Below are 26,094 nucleotides of genomic sequence, written 5' to 3'. Positions count from 1 at the left end.
CCCCCCCCCCCCGAGCGCAGCGAGTACAGCGCTGTAAAGCGCCAGTGTAATCAGAGCCTGCAGCGCTGCACGCTCGCTCGCAGCGCTGCAAGCTATTCCCCTCGGAGAGGTGGAGTACTTACAGCGCTGCGAGAGAGCTCCCGCAGCGCTGGCGGCGCGACTACACTCGCGCTTCACAGAGCTGCCGTGGCAGCGCTGGGAAGTCCTGAGTGTAGCCAAGGCCCAAGTTAAACTTTCCATATATATCTGACACCAGTTTCTCTCTGCTTTACTTCAAGTGCACCAAGTCTCCCCATGAATGGAATTTTTTGGAAGTTACAAGCCTCTGAAAATCTCTTCCTCCAATTTTGATACAACAGTGTACCTACTTTAACATATCCAGAACAGGAAACATGGACTGTCGGTTGCCTCATTTTGGATTCAGGTTGCTGTTATCCCACTATTCCATTGTGATCCCTGTGTGTGACTGTCAAAGATTGCCAGAATGTTGGCATATATATCAAGTGTGCATATGAAACTGGTTTCATATTTTATAAGACCTATGTTATCCCTTTGAAGATATCTGAAAGCTGTGAATAAATAAAATAGAGTTTTGATTGGCTTATAGGGAGAAATCAATTCCAAGCACCTAGCACGTTTTCAACCCTTAAGACAGGGCAGGCAGAACTAACCGTATTTCTTTCCTCCACTTCTCTAAAGGGATAAGCCAAAGGAAGTGGAAGAATATCCTTTTTTCTTATTTTGCTGATTTTTCAATAATTCACTACTGCATCTGAAGACTAAAAGCAGAATTAGATTTAGAGCAGGTGTTTGTTTACATAGTACACAGTGGTCCAGAAATAATAAATATTTAGCCTATTTTCCATCTCTGTGTGTTCTCTAGGTACTCTTGACAAAAAAGATGTCATTCTTTCCTTTCTGTAAGGGAAGGTTTACTTTGCATAGGCAGAGTGCATTAAAATCTGTGGCAGAGTCAAAGGTGGTATAAATTACACCTTTGCTGTAAATTAGTCCAAAAATGGAATTAAGTGTTGAGTGGAAATTAACTAGTGGTGTGATATGGAATTCTACAGTGGGAATGGTGCAAATTGAGACAACCACCTTTCTTGGGTTTAATAGACCAATATATTATATGTACAAACAGTATATTATATCTGTAATAACTTTGTGTTTATATTTTATGCTGTGACGGGTTGGATCACAGAAACCCCCTTGGGAGCTGCCACCTGATGTACCAAGACTACCCCTGCTCCTGTTTTCCCTGCCAGCTCAGGACTCTAACACCCTGTCTTACTGAGCCAGACACTCCCGTCTGCTCCAACACAGACTCAGGGTCTGAATAACTTGCCCCAAATCTGCAGGTTTACCTGAAAACAGCTCACAGAAGTGTGCTCGTCTTTGGCTCTCAGATGCCCAACTCCCAATGGGGTCTAAACCCAAATAAATCCATTTTACCCTGTATAAAGCTTATACGGGGTAAACTCATAGATTGTTCGCCCTCTATAACGCTGATAGAGAGATATGCACAGTTGTTTGCTCCCCCAGGTATTAATACATACTCTGAGTTAATTACTAAGTAGAAAGTGATTTTATTAAATACAGACAGTAGGATTTAAGTGGTTCCAAGTAGTGACAGACAGAACAAAGTAAGTCACCAAGCAAAATAAAATAAAATGTGCAAATCTATGTCTAATCAAACTGAATACAGATAATCTCACCCTCAGAGATGCTTCAGTATGATTTTTCTCAGACTGGACACCTTCCAGGCCGGGGCACAATTCTTTCCCCTGGTACAGCTCTTGTTCCAGCTCAGGTGATAGCTAGGGGATTCTTCATGATGGCTTCTTCCCCTCCTTGTTCTCTTCCACCCCTTTATATATCTTTTGCATAAGGCGGGAACCCTTTGTCCCTCTGGGTTTCCACCTCCCCCCCACTGGAAAAGCACCAGGTTAAGGATGGATTCCAGGTCAGGTGACATGATCACATGTCACTGCAAGACTTCATTACCCACTTGCCAGCACACACATATACAGGAAGACTCACAGGTAAACACAGCCATCTGCAGACAATGGTGCTGGTTAATGGGAGTCATCAAGATTCCAAACCACTATTAATGGCTCACACTTTGCATAATTACAATAGGCCCTCAGAGTTGTATTTCATATTTCTAGTTTTAGATACAAGAGTGGTACATTTATACAAATGGGATGATCACACTCAGTAGATTATAAGGTTTGTAATGATATCTTACAAGAGACCTTTTGCATGAAGCATATTCCAGTTACATTATATTCACTTATTATCAGGCTTTTATAAAACTATTCCAGTTACATTATATCCACTTCTTATTATGTTTTTATAAAACCATATAGACTGCACAACGTCACATATGCAATAGAACGTTTCTGTCTCTCTGGTCTCGATGGGGGTGATAGGTCTGCTTTCTCTTATCTGTGTTTACAGTCTTGGGGTCCTCTGGTGGCTCTTCTGGATGCCCAAAGAGAGGGATGACCAAGCAACCTTTCTGATCCTTTTGCTTGGCAAGCAGTATACAACCTTTACTTTTAGATTTGGACCCTTCACTCAGCCTGTTCTCATCCTGCCATGTAAGGAGCCTGAAATGAACTGGCATTCATAAAATTTGGACATACAGCCTGGATTCAGAACTGCATGGATTCTGCTACCAGTGGACCTCCTGCAATCGAGGAGGAAGGGGATTCATTTCAATGTTCGTTTCATAAGTTGATAGATTTTTAATGTCCAGAGGAATTTCACCACTTGATTCCTGCATCAAGCCTGATAACTTGCAGCTGAGCTGTTTTTGATTATAGTGTTCACTGCTACATTGTAAAGCATGCTGATAGGTGAGAAAGGTGATATATAGCAGTCAGTAATAATAGATGGGGAGGTTGTTGTTTTGTATATTTTGAAAATTTGGGCTCTAGTTTCAGCATGATGACAAGTTAAGAGGTAATGCCAATACCATCTAATATGGTCAACAGCTAATGGTGTCTTGCTGCTAACGTGACACTGAAACTTCATTTTCAAACAGGAAAACATTGGTCTCTTGTGCAGTGCTATATTACAGTGCCATGAATAAGAGCTAGTTATTATTTTCATTTTTATTATGTACACCAAGTAAGTGATGCAGTTGTAATCATTTCATCTGTGGATGTAACAATTTGAGATACTTGTTGTCCTGATCCTGGTTTTCTATGTTTTGATTGATTGATTTGGCAGACAGACCTTTTCTATGCATCAGTCAGTCAGTAAACAGCTGATCCATAACTGCAGGTTTTTTTTTAATGAAGCCTATTGTATTCTTCTGAATAGTTTTTCATTCGGATGCTTTGAAGCCAATGGCATTAACAGTCACCTTAAAACAAATATTATACACATCCAAACTCACTGAGCTCTAGGCCTATACAAATTACAAACCCACTACAATCCTGAAGGGGATGTCAGAGAAGGGATAATGGGTTCCAAAGAGTTTTTATTGCTCTTCAAAGGGAAGTATGAAATCACTGGAGGGAAACCAATAAAGAAAATGCATAGTGTGGCACCAGGGAATTATAACCCATTGAGTCTGACGTCACTATTAATCAAGATCCTAGAGGAATTTTTGAAAGATGAGATAGCATTCCTACAGGCATATGGGCTGAAACCACCATCTTTCTCCATTAAAGATGATGCAAAGAGCAAACTAACTGATGGAAATAATCTATATTTTGTATATTTTATATGTCAGTTGTGTACAGAAGAATGAAGGACTAGTATCATAGGTTTGAGATTAGCATACAGTGGACAGTTACATGGCAAGTCCCCTTGTATAGATTTTCCACTGCACCTCAGATCTGACTTGTTTTTCTATTCCCTGGACATCTGTTGAGCAGCAACTAAAAATCTATCCTGAATTGTCTGATGGTCTTGGCCCTGATTCAGCAAGAGCCTTATATATCTAAGAAACAAATACTTAGCCCTGGTCTACACTAGGGGGAGGGATCGAGCTAAGTTATGCAACTTCAGCTACGTGAATAATGTAGCTGAAGTCGACATGCTTAGATCTACTTACCGTGGTCTCTTCACTGCAGTAAGTCGATAGCTGATGCTCTCCCATCGACTCCGCCTGCGCCTCTCGCCAAGCTGGAGTACAGGAGTCAATGGGAGAGCACTCGAGGGTCGATTTATCACGTCTAGACTAGACACAATAAATCAATCCCTGCTGGATCGATCGCTGCCTGCCAATCTAGCGGGTAGTGTAGACATACCCTTAGATGGAGTTTAGGTATTGTTTTGTCTTTTATGGTCTGCTCCCTCTCGGTCTCTCAGATGGATTCTCCATCTTATTCTTCAAAGCAACACTTTCCTGTCACACTGCTTTGAACTGGGAGTAGATTAGCTTTTTCTTTGGTCTTTCACCCTTTAGCAACGGAAGTGTAGCAACTAACTGTCTTTGCATACATGTTGCACAAATCATGCTAGATAAGATCTATCTACACCAGTACTGTGACCTATTGCAGACAATAGTCCTGAACCCCAGGTATGTGAACTCGTTCACCACTTCAAGTTCATAGTTGTTGATCTTGATGGAGGGTGCTTCCTCAACTCCTTGGCACATTATGTTCATCTTTTTTTAAGCTTATAGTAAGCCTGAAGTCTTGGAAGGCTTTGGAAAAACTGTTCATAAGGCTTTGAAGATGAGCTTCTGCGTGGACTGTCACTGCTGTGTTATCAGCAAAGAGGAGGTGTTGGATAAGGCCCTCCTGAGTATTGGTTTTAGAGCTGTCTTGCAAGATTGAACAGCTTTTGTCATAAATATAAAGGGAAGGGTAACGACCTTTATGTATGCAGTAACATAAAATCCCTCCTGGCCAGAAGTACAGAATCACTTACCTGTAAGGGGTTAATCAGTTCAATTAACCTAGTTGGCACTGAAAGAAGATAATTTCAAATCTCGGGGGCGGGGGGAGGGAGAGTTTTGTTTGTGTTCTCTTTGTTGGTTCCCTCTTGGAACAAAGAGAGAGAAGAAGCAGGTAAACTAGCTCCTAAAAAGATCCTGAAATGATCCATCTAAAATTACAGAAATTGTAAGTAATAGCAAGGAAATGTGTTAGATTATCTTTTGTTTTGGCTTGTGAATTTTCCCTATGCTAAGAGGTAGTTTTATTCCTGTTTTTTGTAACTGTAAAGTTGAGTCCAGAGGGGAGTCTTCTGTGTTTTAAATCTTTTATTACCCTGTAAAGTTACCTTCCATCCTGATTTTGCAAGTGTGCTGCATTTACTGTTTTCTTTATAATAAAGTTCTTCTTTTAAGAATCTGATTGATTTTTAGTGTCCTAGAAAAAAAGGGTCTGGTCTGTACTTTTATTAAAGGCAATTGGTTGGTATATTATTCTCAAGCCTCCCCAGGAACCGGGATGAAGGGGCTTGGGGGAATATTTTGGGAAAATAGGGACTCCAAGTGGTCTTTTACCTAAATCTTTGTTTAAATCACTTGGTGGTTCTACCCAGAGATTCATCTGCTTGGTGCGGTCATTGATTGTTTCCTCTGTTGTTGATTTCAATGGGGCTGTCTTCTTTAAGTTGGACCCAAGGCATTCTTGATCCCATCGTACATGTTTCTAATGTTGCCTGCATCAGCTCCTACCTGGATGCTTTCACATAAGTGCAGCCAATAGTTATTGGCGCAGCATAGAGCAGTTTGTTATACCTTGGTTCTTGTCACTCTCAATGCTTGTAAGTTTTTTTTCATTTGGGTCTCTCTTGTAGTTGGTTTGGGCTGTGCGTTTGGCCTCTATGACTGGTGTCAACACAATGGAATATGCGTCAAACCAGTCATTGGTCTTGTTTTCCTTCTTCCCAAAGACTGACAGAGCTGCATCCTAGATTGTGTTCTTCAGTTGCTCTCACTTCAGCTGGGTGCTTGTGGCACAATAACTGGTGTCAAGGGCTTGTTATAGTATGTTCTTGTACTGCTGTGACTTTTTTTGGTCTGTTATGGCACTGATGTTAATACGAGGACATCCTTTTACTTTAGATCTATGTATTTTCTTTGGTTTAAGTCAGACCTTGCTGCATACCAGAGAGTGGTCTGTGTCGCATTCAGCACTTCGATAACTATGGGTAATGAGGACAATGTTAAGATTGGTATGCCTTGCGATGATAAGATCCAGTTGGTGCAGGTGGCCAGATCTGGGATGTTTCCAAGATACTGTGTGTTGCGGCTTTGTCTGGAAGAATGAGTTTGTTACACAAAGGTCATAATAGGAACAAAATTCTAGCAGTCTCCGACTGTTTCCATTTATCGTACTAGTTCTGTTTTGATCAAGACAGTTGGTCCATACTTCATGAACAGCTCCCACCCTTGCATTGAAGTCCCCTAGCAGGAAAACATATTCGTGTTTTGGAATCTTGCTGATGGTCATGTTCAACTGGTCATAGAACTGGCCCTTGAAGATGAGGAGAGTGTTGGGGCATACACACTCACAAGATTGACTGGGCCCTCAGTTGTAAACGAGCATAGTGCCAAAATTCTCTTGGATCCATTTGTAGGTGGCTCAATCATCCCCAGAAGTGAGTTCTTGATAGCAAATTCCACTCCGTGCTCTCGCATTTCTTCTGTGCTTTTTCCACTGCCAGAAAAATGTGTAGTCTTTTTTTCCTTTGAGCAATCCGCTTGATGCTAGCTGTGTTTCTTGGAAGGATGCGATATTGAGCAGTTTCAGCTCGTCATTGATCATGGTAGTTTTGCGTGCATCATTGATCTGTTGAAGGTCCTCAGATAATCCAGTTGTCATGGTGTGAATTTCCAGCACCCTATCTTTAAGGATGTTTTCTTTCTTTTACTTGATTTGCCTGGTGTGTTGGTTACAGTCCACTTGTCAAGTTATAATCTCTAAACTCCAAGCACCCAAGCACCCATTGAAGCAGGCAGACTGTGGCGGGACAACACCCTATTGTCAGGAGCTGCCCAATTTTATGGTGGGTGGTGGTTGTCCAGTGAGATACCGTACGATGATCTCTCCCACCGTCAGAGACAGCCCCTGGCGCTCAACTCTATGCCAATCAAGTAAGAGCTTAGAACTGGTGACTGCTGCCTCCCGTGTTGTGTCGACGCTCGAAGCGAAGCTGGAGTACCTCCCCAGGGTGCAAGCCTGGGCAGATGATATGGAGGCCCCGAGTTGCCCATGCATCAGGACCTCCCTCTTGGCATCACCAATTAAATCCAGAGGAGAGGAAGAACCAATATATCTGGTACCCAATCCGCTGCAGGCATTGCCGGAAAGATGCTAAAATGTTAGTACCTGATTGCCTGTGGGGCTCCACTCCAGATTTTTGGTCTGAGTTTACCCTCATAGCCTTACATTCTCCCGAACTCACCCACAAGGCAGTGAGGTTCTTCTGTCAGGGGTTGCTCCCTTAGCCTTACACCCTCCCGGGTTACTCAGAAAGCAGTGGGTTGATGAGCCGCAGGTAGTACCATCTACTCTCATTACAGTAGCAGGCACAGCCTGACCTGGCAGATTCCTCACTACCTGCTGAAATTACTGAGAGCTGAAATCACTAAGAGCTGGGCTAAGAGGTGGAACCTCAGAATGTAACGTCATGGGAGCAGCAAGTGGTGTCAGCAGAGAAATTGTGGTCAGTGGTGGCAGAGTTGCAGTTGCAGAAGCGGCCGCGGATGCATTGCTCAACCTCCCGCCTCTTTACCTCGGGGAGGGAGGTGAACCCTGTGAATGCACCTCTAAACTCCAGGTATTCCCTAACCAAGGACAGCCAGTTGTGAGTCGGGTGAAGTGGAGGGAGAGGGGAATGATGTGTTTAAAGGGACCTTCATTCATTGGACTTTCCCACTGCATGGTGGGATACTGAGGCAAAAGACACTGTCCAATAGGCTGCAGGATTGGGTTTGGCTATGGTCACATGCTTTTGAATGTGGTTGGGGTGGTTCCCTTTCCCTTTTAATAAAAATTCTCTTTTGTTATACTCAGACTCAGTGCCTGGGTGTGGGAAGTATGCCTCTTAGAGGCTCCTGGGAGTGGTGTTAGATTTTCCCAGACTACTGGATGGGGGCTTGAACCAGTTCTGTTTTGTATTTTTAAGAGGAATCCCTAGATATTGAACCTGCCCCTTGGTGCTGCCGACTCCACCTGGCAGAAGAGTTACATATGAAAGTCGCCCAGTTCTTGCCCTTGGAGAGAAAAGTGATTTTTACAACAGTATTTTATAGAGGCTGAAGTGGGGTGAGATAAGATGCATGGAGGCCAAATAGGAGGAAGTTTCAGTAGCTGATTAGAAATTACAAAGAACTGCAGGAAATAGAAGTTAAATAATCAGAGTTCTGTCTACTCTGTGGCAAACTGAGCCTACATCCTGTGGACAACACCTCTAGTGAGGCAGCCTAGGAATTATTCATAGAATCATAGAATATCAGGGTTGGAAGGGACCTCAAGAGGTCATCTAGTCCAACCCCCTGCTCAAAGCAGGACCAATTCCCAACTAAATCATCCCAGCCAGGGCTTTGTCAAGCCGGGCCTTAAAAACCTCCAAGGAAGGAGACTCCACCAACTCCCTAGGTAACGCATTCCAGTGCTTCACCACCCTCCTAGTGAAACAGTGTTTCCTAATATCCAACCTAGACTTCCCCCACTGCAACTTGAGACCATTGCTCCTTGTTCTGTCATCTGCCACCACTGGGAACAGCCGAGCTCCATCCTCTTTGGAACCCCCCTTCAGGTAGTTGAAGGCTGCTATCAAATCCCCCCTCATTCTTCTCTTCTGGAGACTAAACAATCCCAGTTCCCTCAGCCTCTCCTCATAAGTCATGTGCTCCAGACCCCTAATCATTTTTGTTGCCCTCCTCTGGACTCTTTCCAATTTTTCCACATCCTTCTTATAGTGTGGGGCCCAAAACTGGACACAATACTCCAGATGAGGCCTCACCAATGTCGAATAAAGGGGAACGATCACGTTCCTCGATCTGCTGGCAATGCCCCTACTTATACAGCCCAAAATGCCGTTAGCCTTCTTGGCAACAAGAGCACACTGTTGACTCATATCCAGCTTCTCGTCCACTGTGACCCCTAGGTCCTTTTCTGCAGAACTGCTACCTAGCCATTCGGTCCCTAGTCTGTAGCAGTGCATAGGATTCTTCCGTCCTAAGTGCAGGACTCTGCACTTATCCTTGTTGAACCTCATCAGGTTTTTTTTGGCCCAATCCTCTAATTTGTCTAGGTCCCTCTGTATCCGATCCCTACCCTCTAGTGTATCTACCACGCCTCCTAGTTTAGTGTCATCTGCAAACTTGCTGAGAGTGCAGTCCACATCATCCTCCAGATCATTAATAAAGATATTAAACAAAACCGGCCCCAGGACCGACCCTTGGGGCACTCCGCTTGAAACCGGCTGCCAACTAGACATGGAGCCATTGATCACTACCCGTTGAGCCCAACGATCTAGCCAGCTTTCTATCCACCTTACAGTCCATTCATCCAGCCCATACTTCTTTAACTTGGCGGCAAGAATACTGTGGGAGACCGTATCAAAAGCTTCACTAAAGTCAAGGAATAACACATCCACTGCTTTCCCCTCATCCACAGAGCCAGTTATCTCATCATAGAAGGCAATTAGGTTAGTCAGGCACGACTTCCCCTTGGTGAATCCATGCTGACTGTTCCTGATCACTTTCCTCTCCTCTAAGACTTTCATAATTGATTCCTTGAGGACTTGTTCCATGATTTTTCCAGGGACTGAGGTGAGGCTGACTGGCCTGTAGTTCCCCGGATCCTCCTTCTTCCCTTTTTTAAAGATGGGCACTACATTAGCCTTTTTCCAGTCATCCGGGACCTCCCCCGATCGCCATGAGTTTTCAAAAATAATGGCTAATGGCTCTGCAATCTATTCATGAGCTTTGGGTGGATTTAAAAAAAAAAGATTTCTATGCTGTCCCCATGTGATTTATTATAATATTAGAGTCAGTTTATATTATGCTGCACACAGGGCCGTCCCTAGGGAGGTCCGGAGCCCGGGACATAGGTGCCAAGTTTCTGTCTGCAGGGGATGCTCCCTCCCCCAGCTCCGCACAGGCCCCGCCCCCACTCCACCCCTTCCCTCAAGGCCCCACCCCACCTCGCCTCTTCCTGCCCCACTCCCACCCAGTTCTGTCCCCTCCCCCGAGTGCGCTGGGCCCTCACTTCTCTCCCCTCCCCCCCCAGCGCCTCCAGATGCCGTGAAACAGCTGATCGGCAGTAGGTTCTGGGAGGAAAGCGGAGGTACTTTGGGCAGGAGGTGCTGAGGGGAAGGGGGAGGTTAGTGGGGGGGCTCCTCCTCACACCCCCCACCAGCCTCCTGCATCACCTCCCCGCCCCCTCCTCACGAAGCCTGGGTCCCTCCAAAGCGCGGGGCCTAGGGTGGTCGCCTCCATTCACTGTACCCTAGGGACAGCTCTGGCTGCACTACAATTTTCAACAGGTCACAGCTTTTTTTTGTATTGACAACATGTCAATGTCTGGCGGAAACAGCCAGGGGAAAGCAGGAATGGGAGTGGGTGCTGGGGCTTTTGGCACCCGGGAAGGCATAGAGATGGTTTGGGAACTCAGGAGGCATTTGAGGCTTTTGGCAGTGGAGGAGGTGAGATGGGTGGTAGGGAAATTAATCTCTTTTTCTCCCTTCATCATGGTGGTAAGGGTCAGAAGAGACTTGAGACTTTTTTGTGGGTGGCGTGGGGGTGGAGAGAGGCTGAACTAGTTTCCCCATCCCAGCAACCCTTGATAGCAACTAGCTCAGTGGTTCTCAAACTTTTGTACTGGTGACCCCTTTCACATAGCAAGCCTCTGAGTGCGACCCGCCCCCCATAAATTAAAAAAACACTTTTTAATATATTTAACACCATTATAAATGCTGGAGGCAAAGCGGGGTTTGGGGTGGAGGCTGACAGCTTGTAATAAACTTGCAACCCCCTGAGGGGTCCCGACCCCCAGTTTGAGAACCCCTGAACTAGCTGCATCACTGCTTTAATATCAGCTGATGCATGTGACAACAGTAGATAAGCACAATTGCTGGGTGTTTCCCCTAAAATGATCAGCAATAAAATAGTTAATGCTGACAAAGCAAGCCTTAGGTTTCAGAGTTATTACACATTTCAGATGGATGATGCAATCCATGCTTCTTTTAGAGCTGATCTTTTATGCTTTCTGCAGACTCGGGCAACAAGCATTGATTACATTTGGAAGGTTGTCTTTGCAACCATAATGGCTAGAAATGAGATGAGTGGAGGCTTAGAACCTGCTGCTGAAATCTCTGGTGGTGTATATTTTGTAGCACATTCTGAATCTGTGGACTACATAGGACCATGTACACAATAAGCAGCTTGGCAGATCAACAGTTCTAACCCTGTTTGCAACCTTTCCAGGTATTTTTTTTCTAAATATGAAATGTTGTGTGTCAAAGTTTGATTACAAAACTTGATTAAATGACTATTATTAATACTAACAAGAACTTAACTAGTGAAATTTCCATCACTTTCTCAAACTGTGCTGCTGTAAGCTCAAATGTAGCCACCCTAAGATGAAGGGAGAGAGCTCTCCCATTGACTTAACTACTCCAGCCTCTGTGAGAGGTGGGAGAAGCTGTCCCATTAACATAGCGCTGTCCACACTGGCGCTTATGTCGGTGTAACTTATGTTGGTCGGGGGGGTAGTCATACCCCTGAGCGACATAAATTATGCCGACATAAGCTGTAGTGTAGACATATCCTAATATTCCCAACTGATTTTTTTCTCAAAAAGAAAACTGCTTCCTGTAATAAAGTATCCTGTACAGGATAACATAGTAGGTGCCGATTTACAATAAAATGTCACTTCATTCCCAAATGGATTCATTTTCTAGTCTGCATGTTCAAGAGGAATAACTTAGTGAAGCAGAAGAAGGAAAACTATAAAACTAATACTTTATTGAAATACTCTAATCTAAGCCACTTCCAAGGCTTCTAGGTCAGTAAAAAACTGGTGAGGACTACAAATACTTTTAAACTTAATGGGCCATTACAGCACTTAGGTGAGCACTCAAGCTGTTAGGTGACCTCCCACTGACTTCAATAAGGTCAGAATTTCATCCAATGTGTTTAAGTGGGAATGCTAAATCCAATAAGGTTATCTTTTGTATTGCAAAGCAACTGTAAACCCAACCCCAGAACAAAGTAAAATACTTTTCATGGTGGTTTCAAATAATACCTGGGAGCAGTGGTTGGAGGTGGTGATTTTAAGTTACATTGCAAGGCATTTGGAGGAGCAAAAAAGGGGGTAAAGATGAAGACCTCATGGGGCTGAGGGTATATCTACACTAGAGTGGCACAGTTATGGCACTGCAGCAGTGCCACTGTAGTTTAGATGCCTCCTATACTGATGGAAGGTTTTTTTCTGTTGATGTAGGTAATCTACCTCTCTGAGTAGCTAGCTCTGCATCTACAGTGGGGGTTAGGTTGACCTAACTACATTGCACAGGGTGCAAAATTGTTCACAACCCTGCGTGACATAACCAGGTCGATCTAATTGTTGCATTTAAACCTGGCCTAAATGTCAAGGTGCCGTTCTTAAGTTTTGTGCTCGGAATATATTTGCCGAGTTAGCATACAGTCATACAGCAGATGGAAACAGTTTGTAGGAGCAGAAGTTTCAGGATAACCGTCTCTCTAAAGAACTTGAACCAAAAAGCTATTGCTGGGGTTCTGAAAGTTTGGTGCTACCTCTTTGAGTTGCTAACTGCACTTAAGCTTTGCTGACTGTTCCCCGTTTTTATCAGTATATCTGCTTATGGACCAATTTGATTATGCAGCAGCAATCCCTTACTTTTGAAAGCTGAGTCCAGATGCACTACCCACCAAATTAGCAGAGCAGCATGCGATCACTTGCATGCTGATACTGTTCCATGTCCCTCCAGCTAGTCTTTGGTGCTCCACACTTTGGGAAACACTGCTGTAAAAAATATCGGATCCTTTGTCTATGCCACATAATTAATTCCTCTCCTGACAAAAACTCACTCTCTCTGGCATCCAAGGTTTCCTGGCAACTCAGACAATGACAATACATACAGACAGTTTATCAAAGTATAATCCCATAATGCATGGTATATGATATAATCCCATGCATGCACAATACACTTTATAAAAATAATAAAGGTAGAATTCTACGAGGTGTCTGCATTCAGACCCAAGTGATATTAAACAGATGACAAAGTGAATGACTCTCACAATTGCAAGCACCATGTCCAAGTCTACAACATGCCGGGTGAAGAGACATGTGGTGACTTCTCCCTTAGTTCCCATCTTATCCAGATAAGTGAAGGAGATGAGTGAGCTAAAAATACAGACCCAGAGATGCTGATGCAATGATGTTAACAAAGAGATACATCAGATATAATAAAAAATACACCACTGGAGAGAAGCTGATAAATATCAACATGAGAAGAACAGGAGTACTTGTGGCACCTTAGAGACTAACAAATTTATTAGAGCATAAGCTTTCGTGGGCTACAGCCCACTTCTTCGGATGCCCACGAAAGCTTATGTTCAAATAAATTTGTTAGTCTCTAAGGTGCCACAAGTACTCCTGTTCTTTTTGCAGACACAGACTAACACGGCTGCTACTCTGAAATCTATCAACATGAGGTTATCAAACCCAGTTCATAAAATCAAACCTTTCAGACTTGCATTGATAAGCTTGAAGCTTTAGGCACAAACAAATGCTGATACAACACTAAAGCCACTTTGATTCTTGCAGCTATTGAATGAACTCTTAAGAAAACTGCCTTTGAAAATGGACTATAATCACACAAGTGGTACTTTGTTTCAGTAGGATTTTTTTGTCTCTACAACCATTGGCCCATTAAGAAAGTTAGACTTCAAATGCAAATATCTCCCCAATGTAACATTCAGTGCAAACACTGGGGCAAATATTTTTTGTAAAGGAGAAACAAAGAGAGATCCTACTATATAATCAACTGCATTGCCAACATACCAGGGACAGTACCATGTAGTATGAGCTGGTGACAAAATAGGTAAATGGGTGATTATGTCAAGGGGTGAGGCCAGAGTAGGATGACCAGATGTTCCGATTTTATAGGGACAGTCCTGATATTTGGGGCTTTTTCTTATATAGGCACTTATTAACCTCCACCCCATCCCAATTTTTCTCATTTGCTATCTGGTCACCGTAGGCCAGAGGTTGTCAATAGGTGAACTGCAGGCTAAATCTGGACCACCAAATGCTTTTGTATGCATCGCAAAATCTTTTTATTTACTTATTATTATCATTATTGTTACTGTGGTGTGAAAAATATTTCTCTGAAGTCTGGACCTTGACCAAGAAATTTTGACCCTGACAAAAAATAATTGACTACTCCTGGGTGGCAATGATGCAGCTCCATTATGTTCATCCTTTGTTGTGCTTGTGCATCCCTCTTAAATCTGGGCAGGTTTCTCTTTCTAAGCAGGCAATGCAATTATAGCAACCATTGCTAAAAAATCAGCAAAGCCTGAAGTTTTATTAAAACCATATGGTCAAATATCTGGACCCATATCCAACAAGACACTTGTGCACTTAGAATGGGACTACTCACATGCTTAAAGGTAGATATATACTGAAGTTCCTTGAGTTAGGGTTTTGGTCAGACATGTACTGGCCATAAGGAGGAGGAGGGGACTGTGAGGTATCAGAAGGGAGCAGAGTCTCCTTCCACTATCTATGCTAGGACATCACTAGAACTAGACATGCTGAAGAGGGAGAAACAGGAGCTGAGCCAGCCTGGCTGAAGCTACAGTAGGGAGGAAATGGCATCTCTTCCTGACATAATGGGCTTTGAATAGATACATAAATAATTAACTTGCCATCATGCCCAGGTTAGCATGGCAGCTGGCACCTCCTCCTAGTGCTTGAAGGAAATTCTACTTTAATCTTATGTAATGGTGTGTGTGGGAACCTCTATGACTATGTCTTTGCTGCAAAAAATTGTTTTTTACATTGAGATAGCTAATTTGCTGTGAAATCCTTATGGCGACACGGCACAGCTAATTTTAATTCATTGGGTCAGAGAGAGGCTAACTCTAACTTGGTGCTAGTGCACTCCCCTGGGATGTTGGAGACATAGGGACTTAAACCTGACTCCCCCACATGAGTAAAAGATGAGTGCCCAAGCAACCATCAGGCTATAGGCTATTCTGGGGTCTCTTATTTTCTCTTCCCCAGACTAGGAAAATGTTTTGAAATTTCAAAAATGTTCATAAGATGGGAAAACTATTTCCCGCCTGTCTCTAGACGCCATTTCCAGTGTACAAATCCTGAGCTATCCAGTCACCCTAAAAATACTACCTTGTAATAGTCTAGTCCTACTTCTTCCCCAACACCCTGTATTTAAAAGTGTGCTATTTTCAGAATGTTTTATGCTTCCTGTTTATCTACATGACACTGTCCCATTTGAAGATTTGGAGATACCAAAGAAGTTAAACCGGGGAGTCCTCTTAATACAAAATCTATCTACTGTGCATAAACAAACTCCTGAGCAAATGTTACTAATGTGCTTAAGGCTCATGGTGAATTAATGATTTTTTAAACAAAACCTTTAAAACACAAATATATCAAGCAGTTTGCTTTTTCACAGAGAATAAAAGTAGCATGGACAGAATCTGCTGTGCAAGCAGTTGAATTGTATCTGGTGTTATTCACATGATTGTTTTGTGTTTATTTTATTGACTCTTTTTGCAGCTATGTATACAGATAATGATCCTCTTTTATACTCAGTATTCTGTTTAACTTCTTGTGCCTGCAGAATGCTGAAATAGATTTTAATTTTACGGAAGAAGAAAATGCTCTTGTATTATATCTAAACTTCCCTTCATACACTACACTTTATCGGTTGTACTCGTTTTCAGTTGCTAGCATTTTAGCCCCAGTGATGGCAGGTGCATTCGAGACACCTGGTACTTTTGGAATTGCATAGTCCTTGTATTAACAGAATCTATAACAGCGTTCATTTCCCATTTCCAACCCCAGTCTGTCCTCTGACTTGGCACAGCACTAAAGGAACACAGAAAGTCATAACAAACACAATATAAAAGGGGAAAAAAATCGTACCTTAGCTTCTGACCAGCTGGCTCAGTGATCTTATTGAACTTGTCCATGTTCCGTGTTGATAGTATCAGGTAAACTAGTGACCATTTAATGAGAACATGTGCTGTTTCCTATGATCGTAAGAAGGAGTGCTATACCGAGCAGATAGAATCCCACGGGTTATCTCTGCCTGGTTTCTACGTTGTGAGAAGGAGAATACTCATTTATTACGAGACCTGAAAACTTGCCTGAACACATATTTGAGTTTCATGTTTCTAGTTCATCATGTGACACACACACAGCCAGCCAGGCGGCTTGCTTTGACTCCTGAATGCTATGCAAACTTGATGACCGACACCTATTGGGCGTGCAAATTCCCCTGAAATTGAATGTGTCTCAAGTCTCTCTATTATATTACTTCCTCTTTGTGTCTTACATGCAGCTGGTGTTTTAATCAGATGGCATGACTGGAAAATATAACACTTACACCACAGACGCCTGCTCTCTAGCTACTTCCTGGTAGCAGAAAAGTGCAGGAGAGCTATCGGAAGGAATGATCCTGTTCAGTGTCCTGAGAAATTATCTATGTGCTGCTGCTTCGGTTTGGCATCATTATAGCTTCCTTTCATGACTCTACTCCAAACAGCCTAGAGATATGTCTGAAACTATTCCCCCATTTCAGGAGAAGGTGGTGATGTTTCCAGAGTAGCCTGCAGCTGCTAACTGTTAAATTGGTGTTTCACAACTCCATTCCATTCCAAAACAATGCTAAGTGTCAACATCACCACAGACAAAGAATGGAATTCAGAGTTGGGGCTGCCCTGTGAAGACTGATTGCAGCAACATGGTTGTTAAAAGCTCAGAGAAGTGGGGAGGATCTTACTAGGGGGTATAATGGGAAGGAAAGTGTTGTCTACCCTGGAAGACTCCCAAGTGACTGGAGGACTAGAAGCAAGAGACTGGAAATTAAACGGGAATTTTAGGGTACGTCTACATTACAAGCGCTACAGTGGCACGGCTGTGGCGCTGCAGCGGAGACACTTGCTACAGCGACAAAGGGGTTATTCCTTTACTGTATAGGTTATTCCTATGCATCCGAAGAAGTGAGGTTTTTACTCACGAAAGCTTATGCCCAAATAAATCTGTTTTAGTCTTTAAGGTGCCACCAGACTCCTTGTTGTTCCTTTACTGTAGTAAATCCACCCCCTTGACAGGTGGTAGCTAGGTCAATGGAAGAATTCTTCCATTAACCTAGCAGTGTCTACATCAAGGGTTTGGTCAGTTTAACTACGTCTCTCAGGGGTAGGGTGGCCATATGTCCCGTTTTGCCCAGGACAGTCCCATTTTTAAGCCCTATTCTGGACATAGGGTGACCAGATGTCCCGGTTTTATAGGGACATTCCTGATATTTGGGGCTTTTTCTTATATAGGCTCCTATTACCCCGCAGCCCCTGCCCTGATTTTTTCACATTTGCTGTCTGGTCACCCTACCCGGACATCCCAACTTTTTTTTGACAGAGCTGGGCATTTGTCCCATTTTCTCTTGCCAACTGATGATCAGCTGGCAAAACCAAACAGGACAAATGCCCAGTTTTGCCAAAAAAAGTGAGGCATGCCCCCTAGTGGGGTGCAGGGGAACGTTCAAGGGGGTGAGCAGCAATACCAGTCTTCTCGAGGAGAGGTGGAGGGGGGCTGGGACAAGTGGCTTGAGCCAGCCTCATGTGGGCTTGGTCAAGCAGCTCAGGCCAGCCCCACCCAGGGGGCTGGGAGGGGAGATGCTCGGCATTGCCAGCTTTGTGCAAAGGGGGGCTTGGGCAAGCAGCAATGCCAGCCCTGCCTGGGGTGGGGGGTGGAGAGACTTGGGCTAGCCCTGTGCGCTGTCCCATTTTCACTTAGGTGGACTTAAGTTTTAGGTGCAGACCTGAGTCAAACTGTTTAAAACACCATTTCAGTACATAATGAGTGTTTGGAGGAAAAGGTGACCTCGCGTGGGAGAAGTTGTGACTATTTAACTAGAGGTGGGATGTTGCAATGATTTAATTAAACTGAGGAAACTCTGATTTAGCACTCTTAAACCAGATGGGGCAGGATAAACCTCTGTAAACCAGAGTTAGCCTGTTTGAGGCTTGAGCTATACTGAAAAATTATATTGGCATAGCTACACAGGTAAGGGCTGTGAAAAAAACACCTCCTTGATCGACATAGCTATGCTGACAAAAGCCCTGGTGCAGATGCAGCTATGTTGAGGCGGTTTTTCTACACTGACAGAAAAATTCCTTCCGTCGCTGTAGGCTGTGTCTACACTATAAGGGCTATGCTGAGTATGGTCTCCGAGGGTAGATATATCTGTAGTGGTCATACAGAAAGTTGCACTGGATTAATTGAATTGATGCAACATCACACCTTTAATTAAATCACCACTACTTCTGTAGACTAGCCTATTGCCTTTTTAATTATTTTTATTATTTGTATGACCACAGCACATAGGTCAGAGCTCTAGTCATGCACGGGGACTCCATTGTGCTAGGTGCTGTACAAACACAGAACAAAGAGAGACCATCTCTGCCCCAAAGAGCTTATAATTTGTATTAAAGATCCAGCATCCCCATCCCTTCTATGGAGGTGAGAGAGCTCTTAACGAATATCTCTGAGGATGCCCTTCACCCTCCCAAAAGCTTCTCCAACAAAACCAGGGAAGGCTCAACTTGATATTCCTGATATTTCTAGGTAAACAACAAACAAACAAAACCTCTTGCTTCTTTATGATGCATAAACAGGGTTACTCCAATGCTAGACCCAGGCTGGTCTATCCTAGTGTGGCTTTGGTATGTCTGTGAGAGTGTGACTTTTTGCATAGCCTTGGACACAATAGTTGGTTTGCCTATTTATATGATTCATAGATTCCAAGCCAAGAAGGGATTATCTAGTCTGATCTCCTGAGTAGAACAGGCCATAGAACTTCCCCAAAATAATTCCTAGAGCAAATCTTTTACAAAAACATTCAGTCTTGATTTAAAAATTGTCAGTGATGGAGACTCCACCATGACACTTGGTAAATTGTTCCAATGGTTAATTAGTCTCAACGTTAAAAATGTATGCCTTATTAGGATTTGTCTGGCTTCAACTTCCATCCATTGGGTCATGTTATATCTTTTTCAGTTAGATTGAAGAGCCCATTATTAAATATTTATTCCCCATGTAGATACTTACAGACTGTAATCAATTCACCTCTTAATCTTCTCTATTTTAAATTAAATCGAGCTTTTTGAGTCTATCTCCATAAGGGATATTTTCTAATCCTTTAATTGTTTTCTTCACTCTTTGCTGAACGCTCTCCAATTTATCAACATCCTTCTTGAATTGTGGGCACCAGCACTAGACTCAGTATTCCAGCAGCAGTTGCCAAATAAAGAGGTAAAATAACCTCTCTCCTTCTACCTGAGATTCCCCTGTTTATGCATCCCAGGATCCCATTAGCCCTTTTGGCAACAGCGTTGCACTGGGAGCTCGTGTTCAGATTTTCCACCACGACCCCCAAATCCCTTTTAGAATCACTGCTTCTGAGGGTAGAATCCCCCATCCTGTAAGTATGGCCTACATTCTTTGTTCCTAGATTTATACACTTACATTTAGCCATATTACAACACATAGAGTTTGCTTTCACCCAGTTTACCAAGCGATCTAAATCACTCTGATTCAGTGACCTGTCCTCTTCATTATTTACCATTCTCCCAATTTTGCATAATTTGTAAACTTCATCAGTGATGATTATATGTTTTTCTTCAAGGTCCTTGATAAAAATGTTAAGTAGTGTACAATGCCTACGGGTCTCTACTGGAAACATGCCCACTTGATGATGATGATGATTCCCTGTTTACAATCACATTTTGAGACCTAGCAGTTAGCCAGCTCTTAATCCATTTAATGTGTGCTATGTTAATTTTATGTCATTCTAGATTTTGAATCAAAATGTCATCCATTACCAAGTCAAACATTATACAGAGGTCTAAGTATATTATATCTACACTATTATTTACCAAACTTGTAATCTCATAAAAAAATCAAGTTAGACAGGATCTATTTTCCATAAACCCATTTGATTTGTATTAATTACATTACCCTCCTTTAATTCTTTATTAATCAAGTCCTGTATCAGCCACTCCATTATCTTGCCTGGAATCAATTTCAGGCTGACAGGCCTATAATTACCCAGGTCATACTTTTTACCCTTTTAAAAAATTGGCATAACATTAGTGTTCTTCCAGTCTTCTGGAACTTCCCCAGTGTTTCAAGACTTATTGAAAATCAACATTAATGGATTAAACCCCTGGCTCCTGGAGTAATATTATAAGGTGAGAGTCTCAGTTTTCATTGGAAAATGTGAACCAAGCCATACCCTAAAAGTTTAGAAACTAGAAGATAAATAAAAAGAACTCCCAATTTATTACTTTGAAAAATCTCATGATTTTTAAGCCAGTAGTGTGATTTCTGAATGCTTGGGGTTGACAGCACTGCCACAGGGAATACCAAGGAATCATGCACTGCTCTGTTTCAGGAAGAAAGTAATTTACACATTGCATTAATGCTCTTATTTACACTCTAGTGTTACTTTACAGCTTCAATATAGTTTTAACTAAGAATCTTGGTTAGGAATAGGTGATTAGAATATGATTCAGGTTTCAATTATATTCATAATTGGAACCTGGCACTCTCCTTCTTCACCATGCTAAAAAAACCCCTTTTAAAATTGATTTCAGTTAGTGCCGTTTTATCCCCAACATGAACAAAGCATATTGTGGCTAAAATGGTTTACAGAAATATTCAAGAATCAGTTTTTGCCTACTTGTGAAAATGATTTTCAAAAAATGTGTTAGCCACTCTACGCCCTGCCCACACTAAAGGTGTAACTGTGCTACCAGAGAGAGTTTTAAAATTGATTTAATGCACAATTTGTTTTGTGGTATATTTTGCTTATTAGTGAATTTCCCCACTCCTGTGCCAAAACAGATGATGATGAAGATTTTACATTTAAGGAATGCTTCATGATTTTTTTGCTTGGCAAGTAATTTTTGTTTGGCTTCTTCTCTAGGAAACGTTGACTGGAGCGCAACAAAGCTCTTCCAGCCAACACCCAAAAGAATTGTATATAGGTCATGTGACTCAGTCTGAGTCTATTAGCATGTTTCCTGAGAGACATCACTATTTCCTGCAGTGTGGCTTAGACTTTTACTGCGCTGTAGCAGTGTCCATATGGCAAGTTAGTATGCAGCAAGCTGGTGTGCTGTAGATTCACACCCTGGCTTCCCACACACTAACTCACCATGTATACCAGGGGTCTCAAACACGTGGCCACGCCCCCCCCCCCGTTACTTCCTGTCGCCGCCAAACTCCCCTCACCCCCGCCCCCCCCGAGTTATTTTTGGTGCCTGTTAAGCTCCCCGTGCGCTGCTCCCCAATGTTTGGGGCACCTGCCACCCCCCCGCACCCCCCCCCGGAGTGTCTCCCGGCACCCATTTGCTGCCTCCTCACTGCCCCGGAGCCTGGAGCCTGGTGACTCAGGAGCCTGCTGCACACGTTGAATCCGCTCCGCTTTGCAGGCTGCCAGCTTCCGGCAGGTCCCAGTGTCCCTCTTCACTAGGGCCAGGGCAGGCTGCCCTTCCCTTGCCCTTCTGCCCTAGTCCTGAGCCTCTCTCTTCAGTGAGGTGCTGCCACCCTGGAGTCGCTCTAGGTAAGCAGCGCCAGGCCAGAGCCCGCACCCCGCATCCCAACCCCCTGTCCGGAGCCCCCTGCCACATCCCACACCCTCCCACACCCCAACTCCCTGCCCTGAGCCCCCTGCCGCACCCTGCACCCTGACCCCCTGCCACACCCCGCACTCCTCCTGTACCCCACACCCCAATTCCCTGCCCTGAGCCCCCTGCTGCACACCTCCTGCACCTCAACTCCCTGCCCTGAGCCCCCATCACACCCCACACCCCTCCTGCACCCTAACATCCTGTCTGGAACCCCTGCCACATCCCACACCCTCCTGCACCCCAACTCCCTGCTGCACCCCTCACCTCTCCTGCACCCCACACCCCAATTCCCTGCCCTGAGCCCCCGCCATACCCTACACACCTCCTGCACCTCAACTCCCTGCCCTGAGCCCCCATCACACCCCGCACCCCTCCTGCACCGCCTGGGGGCATAGTTGGGGTGAGGACTTCAGGGAAGGGGTTGGAATGGGGGCAGGGAAGAGGTGGGGCAGGGGCGGGGCCTCATGGAAGGGGTGGAGTGGGGGCGGGGCCGGGGCCGGGGGCTGCAAGGGGTGGGTGTCAGTGATGCAGCCCTCAGGCCAATGCACTAGTCCTCATGCAGCCCTTGTGGTCATTTGAGTTAGAGACCCCTGATGTATACAAACCCTAAGTGGCATGTTTTAAACTGGAAAACACTAACTTCTAGCACAGAAAGAAGTATAAGTTAAAAGTACAGTGACTTCTCAATCACCAGGCCTAGAGAAGATAGGCCTTTTTCATTTACATCACATCTTTCTGTGCCAAATACATTAAATGAATGCTTTGTTAAGTGTGTTCTTTTTCATACAATGCATCTCATTGCTGTGGGTCAAATTGCTCTATGCCACAGTACTGCAACCCTGTGTTAACTTTGGAAGAAACTTGGAAACTGGCATTAGTTGTCATAAAAGCATAAATTGGTTACCACTTTGAATGGTGAATATCTCACTCAAAGTGTCAGGTTTCAGAGTAGCAGCCGTGTTAGTCTGTATCCGCAAAAATAACAGGAGTACTTGTGGCACCTTAGAGACTAATAAATTTGTTAGTACTCCTGTTATTTTCACTCAAAGTGTGGTAAGCAGCAGGCAAATAGCAAGACTAGGAGAAGGTGGATCTATTTTTAGTATCTAAAATAAAATCTGATACGAATTGGGGTACATCTCTAGCTTCAATACAGAAAGAACAAGAGTTCTGTATTTAGACAGTATCATTACAACACTATGCAGTTTGAGTTTCTCATACTGGAACAAACCCATTTTAACACCTGCACAGGCAATGTGTTTTATTTCCCCTGAGAACAAAACCCATTGTCTACAGTTATACTTCTGCTTTTTAGTTTTACTATCATCAGTTCTTCACAATAAAAAGGAAAGTTTGACTAAAATGTTGCTGTATGATCAAATGCTGAACTTTAAATGTTTGGGGCCATACGGGTCCATGTGGGGGCCACGTGGAACCACTCCTTCCAGAGGGAGACTTTAGGCGTGATTGTGTCAACGAGAGGCACCCAACTGCCTGGAGCACAGTTGAGAAGACTAGTGTCTGAGTGCTGCTCCTCTCTCTGCATCAAGGCAGCATTACTTGGGCCCTGCCTCCTCCCTGCCCCCTTCTAAGTAGTTAGTGCACCATGGGAGACTTGGCCAAGTGCAGGGAGAGTGATTGTGAGTGACCCTAGTGCAGAACATAGAGAGTGGGGTATGGATGAGGAAGGCTCCATAGAATCTTCCTTCTCTTGAGTGCCCACCCAAGAGCCAGTCACAGTTCAGCCCTAAACCTTTTCATTATTTGAATAGGTGTGTAACAATGCTGACATGGCCAGAAAAAGGAGTCAAACAAAGACATTAGTTCTGCAGGTTTCAGAAAGGAAGGGGTGTCCTAAGATATGAAATATTTTGCATGGTATGGATGTTGTTTACATACATGCTCTCTCTTCTTTATGAGTCAAGCAGGGCAAAGCAGGTGGAAAGCCAATGATTCCTACACTCCCTTCTCTGTGCCCTAGTCTCTGGTCTCATCTGCATGGAGACTTAGGATATGTCTATACTGAAGCTAGAGGTGTAATTTACACCTTGAATCAATATATCTGCACTAGCTCTGATTGAGCTAGTGTGCTAAAAACAGAAGTGTAGCTGTGGCAGCACAAGCAATGGGGGAGGGGCTAGTTGTCCAAAGTACGATCCTGTCTGAGACTGTAAGTATGACCTCAGGCAGCTGGCTCATCCTGTGCTCGTGCCACTGTGCCTACACTTTTCTATTTTTAGCACACTAGTTTGGTCAGAGCTAGCATGAGTATGTCTACTCAAGCTGGAAATTAAACCTTCCAGCCCCAGTGTAGATACACCTTTTGTGCACAGAAAGCTAGGGTGCAAATCTACAGTGTACTAGCCTACTGCACACTAACTGGCCATGTGAACCCTGCTACCATGCTCTCAGGTCCATAGTGCACTTTGATGTACTGCAAACAGCAGTACGTCAAAGTGCACTACAGACTTTTTGTGCGTGGTAGCATGGCCCACTCAGTGACTTAGTTACAGCAGGCTAGTACACTGTAGATTTACACCCCGGCTTGCCGTGCTCTATGTCTCTGTGTGGACAAGCCCTCTGGTATGGCCAGAGAAAGCATGTGTGGCTGGAATGTTGCATTGTCCTGGTATATGCCTTGATAATCCCCAGCTGCTGCAATGGCCCCAGGAGGCCATTGGCAGTCTAGGCAAAGTAGCACAGCCCAGACCGTCTCAGTGTTTAGGAATAGAAAATTACTAGTCTGAAGCCTGTCTCATTTCCTATCTTTTGCTTTCTCATCCTGCTCCTTTCCTGCTCCTCAGTTACATGAAGTGGCCTAACCATGTCATTTAGTAGCAGCATTAGGGCGTGGCAAGGAAAGACACAGCAAGGCTTCTTTGGTGGAATGGGTGATGGCTGTGAAATAGCCAGGTGGGTGTTGTAGAGATATTAAAGAAGGTACTAACAGTGATTCCCCCAAGTGACAGTGACCCCCCAATAATTTGTCCCCCACACTTTAAAATCCAACAGTTTCACCAAGTACAAAAATCTCTTGGGTCTTCTGTTAAAACTTGTAAGCTACTGTCTGTAGAAAGCATTGATTGTATCTATCCTGTGAAAGATACTTTATTACTATGTAAAACTTACAAACAAGTTAATTGACTTTGTTCTTGAAGTAATTGATACAATGTAAACAAACACTATAAGCGTTATGTGACTTTCACTTCATTGTAACAGCAAAGGCTCCTAGATCCCCACCCTCTGTAATTAAAGGGCCAGGAGTCTCAAATGAATTAGCACACACCCTGAAAGTGGTGGAGACAGTAAATTAAAATATGGTTAAGATATGGAATGTATGTTGATGAATGCTTGATGTACATGAATGGTTAGGGAGGTGCCAGCCTAGAAAGGAAGTATCCATCGGCCGAAGAATGTGTAAAGTGGACCACCAGAACCCCCGGAGGGTAAACTGGGATCCACCCCATCACCTGGAAGGATGAGAAACACAAACTTTGAACAGTTTGGAGCCACCAGGAATGTGCTCAGGAATGTGCCATCTGCTGATTGAGTCAGCAACAGCAGAATGAAACAGCTCCCATAGACTAACATAGGAATTAATTCCTATAAGAATGGACTCTCAAGACTGAGGATTTGGAGTCTCTGGTTCTGCTGCCAGCCTCCAGGAGCATCAGGTGCACCTGACACAGACTCGGCTCCATCCTCATGACCAAGATACCTGGCCAGTAACTTGGCATGAGCAACTTCTAGGCTGGTAACTATAACACCTATACAGAACTTGAATGAATGATTGTGTGAATGAATCTATATATATATATGTGTGTGTGTGCATAAGGAATAAGTAGTGATAGGAATAAGTAGTCAAAACAACCTTGTTTACTTTTATCTTTTGCTTTATCATTATATTTACAATAAATGTGGCATCTTTGCCTTATCCCTCTTAATAAGATCCTGCTGGTTTTTATTCTATTGGTATAACAGTGTGTTAGGAGAGGAGGGGTTCTAGGAAAAGAAAACTCATATCAAGTGTTAGTGTACCAAAGCAATAGACAAAGTAAAAACCATAGGTAATGATATAAGTGAAGATGCTTCATCAACTTGGCTATGACTTAGATATGATGCAAGATAATTAGCCTACCATAAGACATTCATCTCTGGAGAGCAACAGCTCAGAATTGTAACTACAGCCATGACATTTG

The 26,094-nt window shown here is 43.6% G+C and overlaps 1 protein-coding gene across 3 annotated transcripts in view; it reads right to left on the bottom strand.

Annotated features, from left to right (window-relative positions):
* BLNK (B cell linker) overlaps nucleotides 1-26,094 on the bottom strand; it is a 160,117-nt gene that overhangs the window by 54,860 nt on the left and 79,163 nt on the right. Inside the window, exon 1 of one of the 3 annotated variants that reach the window (XM_026651158.1) lies at nucleotides 16,125-16,303. The exons of the other annotated variants lie outside the window; for them this stretch is intronic. Within the exon in view, the coding sequence (XP_026506943.1) occupies nucleotides 16,125-16,171 (47 nt within the window). The 5' untranslated portion in view covers nucleotides 16,172-16,303. Of the gene's footprint in view, nucleotides 1-16,124; nucleotides 16,304-26,094 lie in introns of those variants that run through there. 3 annotated transcript variants of the gene reach the window in all.

This window comes from Terrapene carolina, unplaced genomic scaffold, assembly GCF_002925995.2.
Source record: "Terrapene carolina triunguis isolate 2854851 unplaced genomic scaffold, T_m_triunguis-2.0 Scaffold95, whole genome shotgun sequence".
In the NCBI taxonomy this organism is placed as follows: Eukaryota; Metazoa; Chordata; order Testudines; family Emydidae; genus Terrapene; species Terrapene triunguis.
This window is presented reverse-complemented; position numbering and strand designations above follow the sequence as displayed.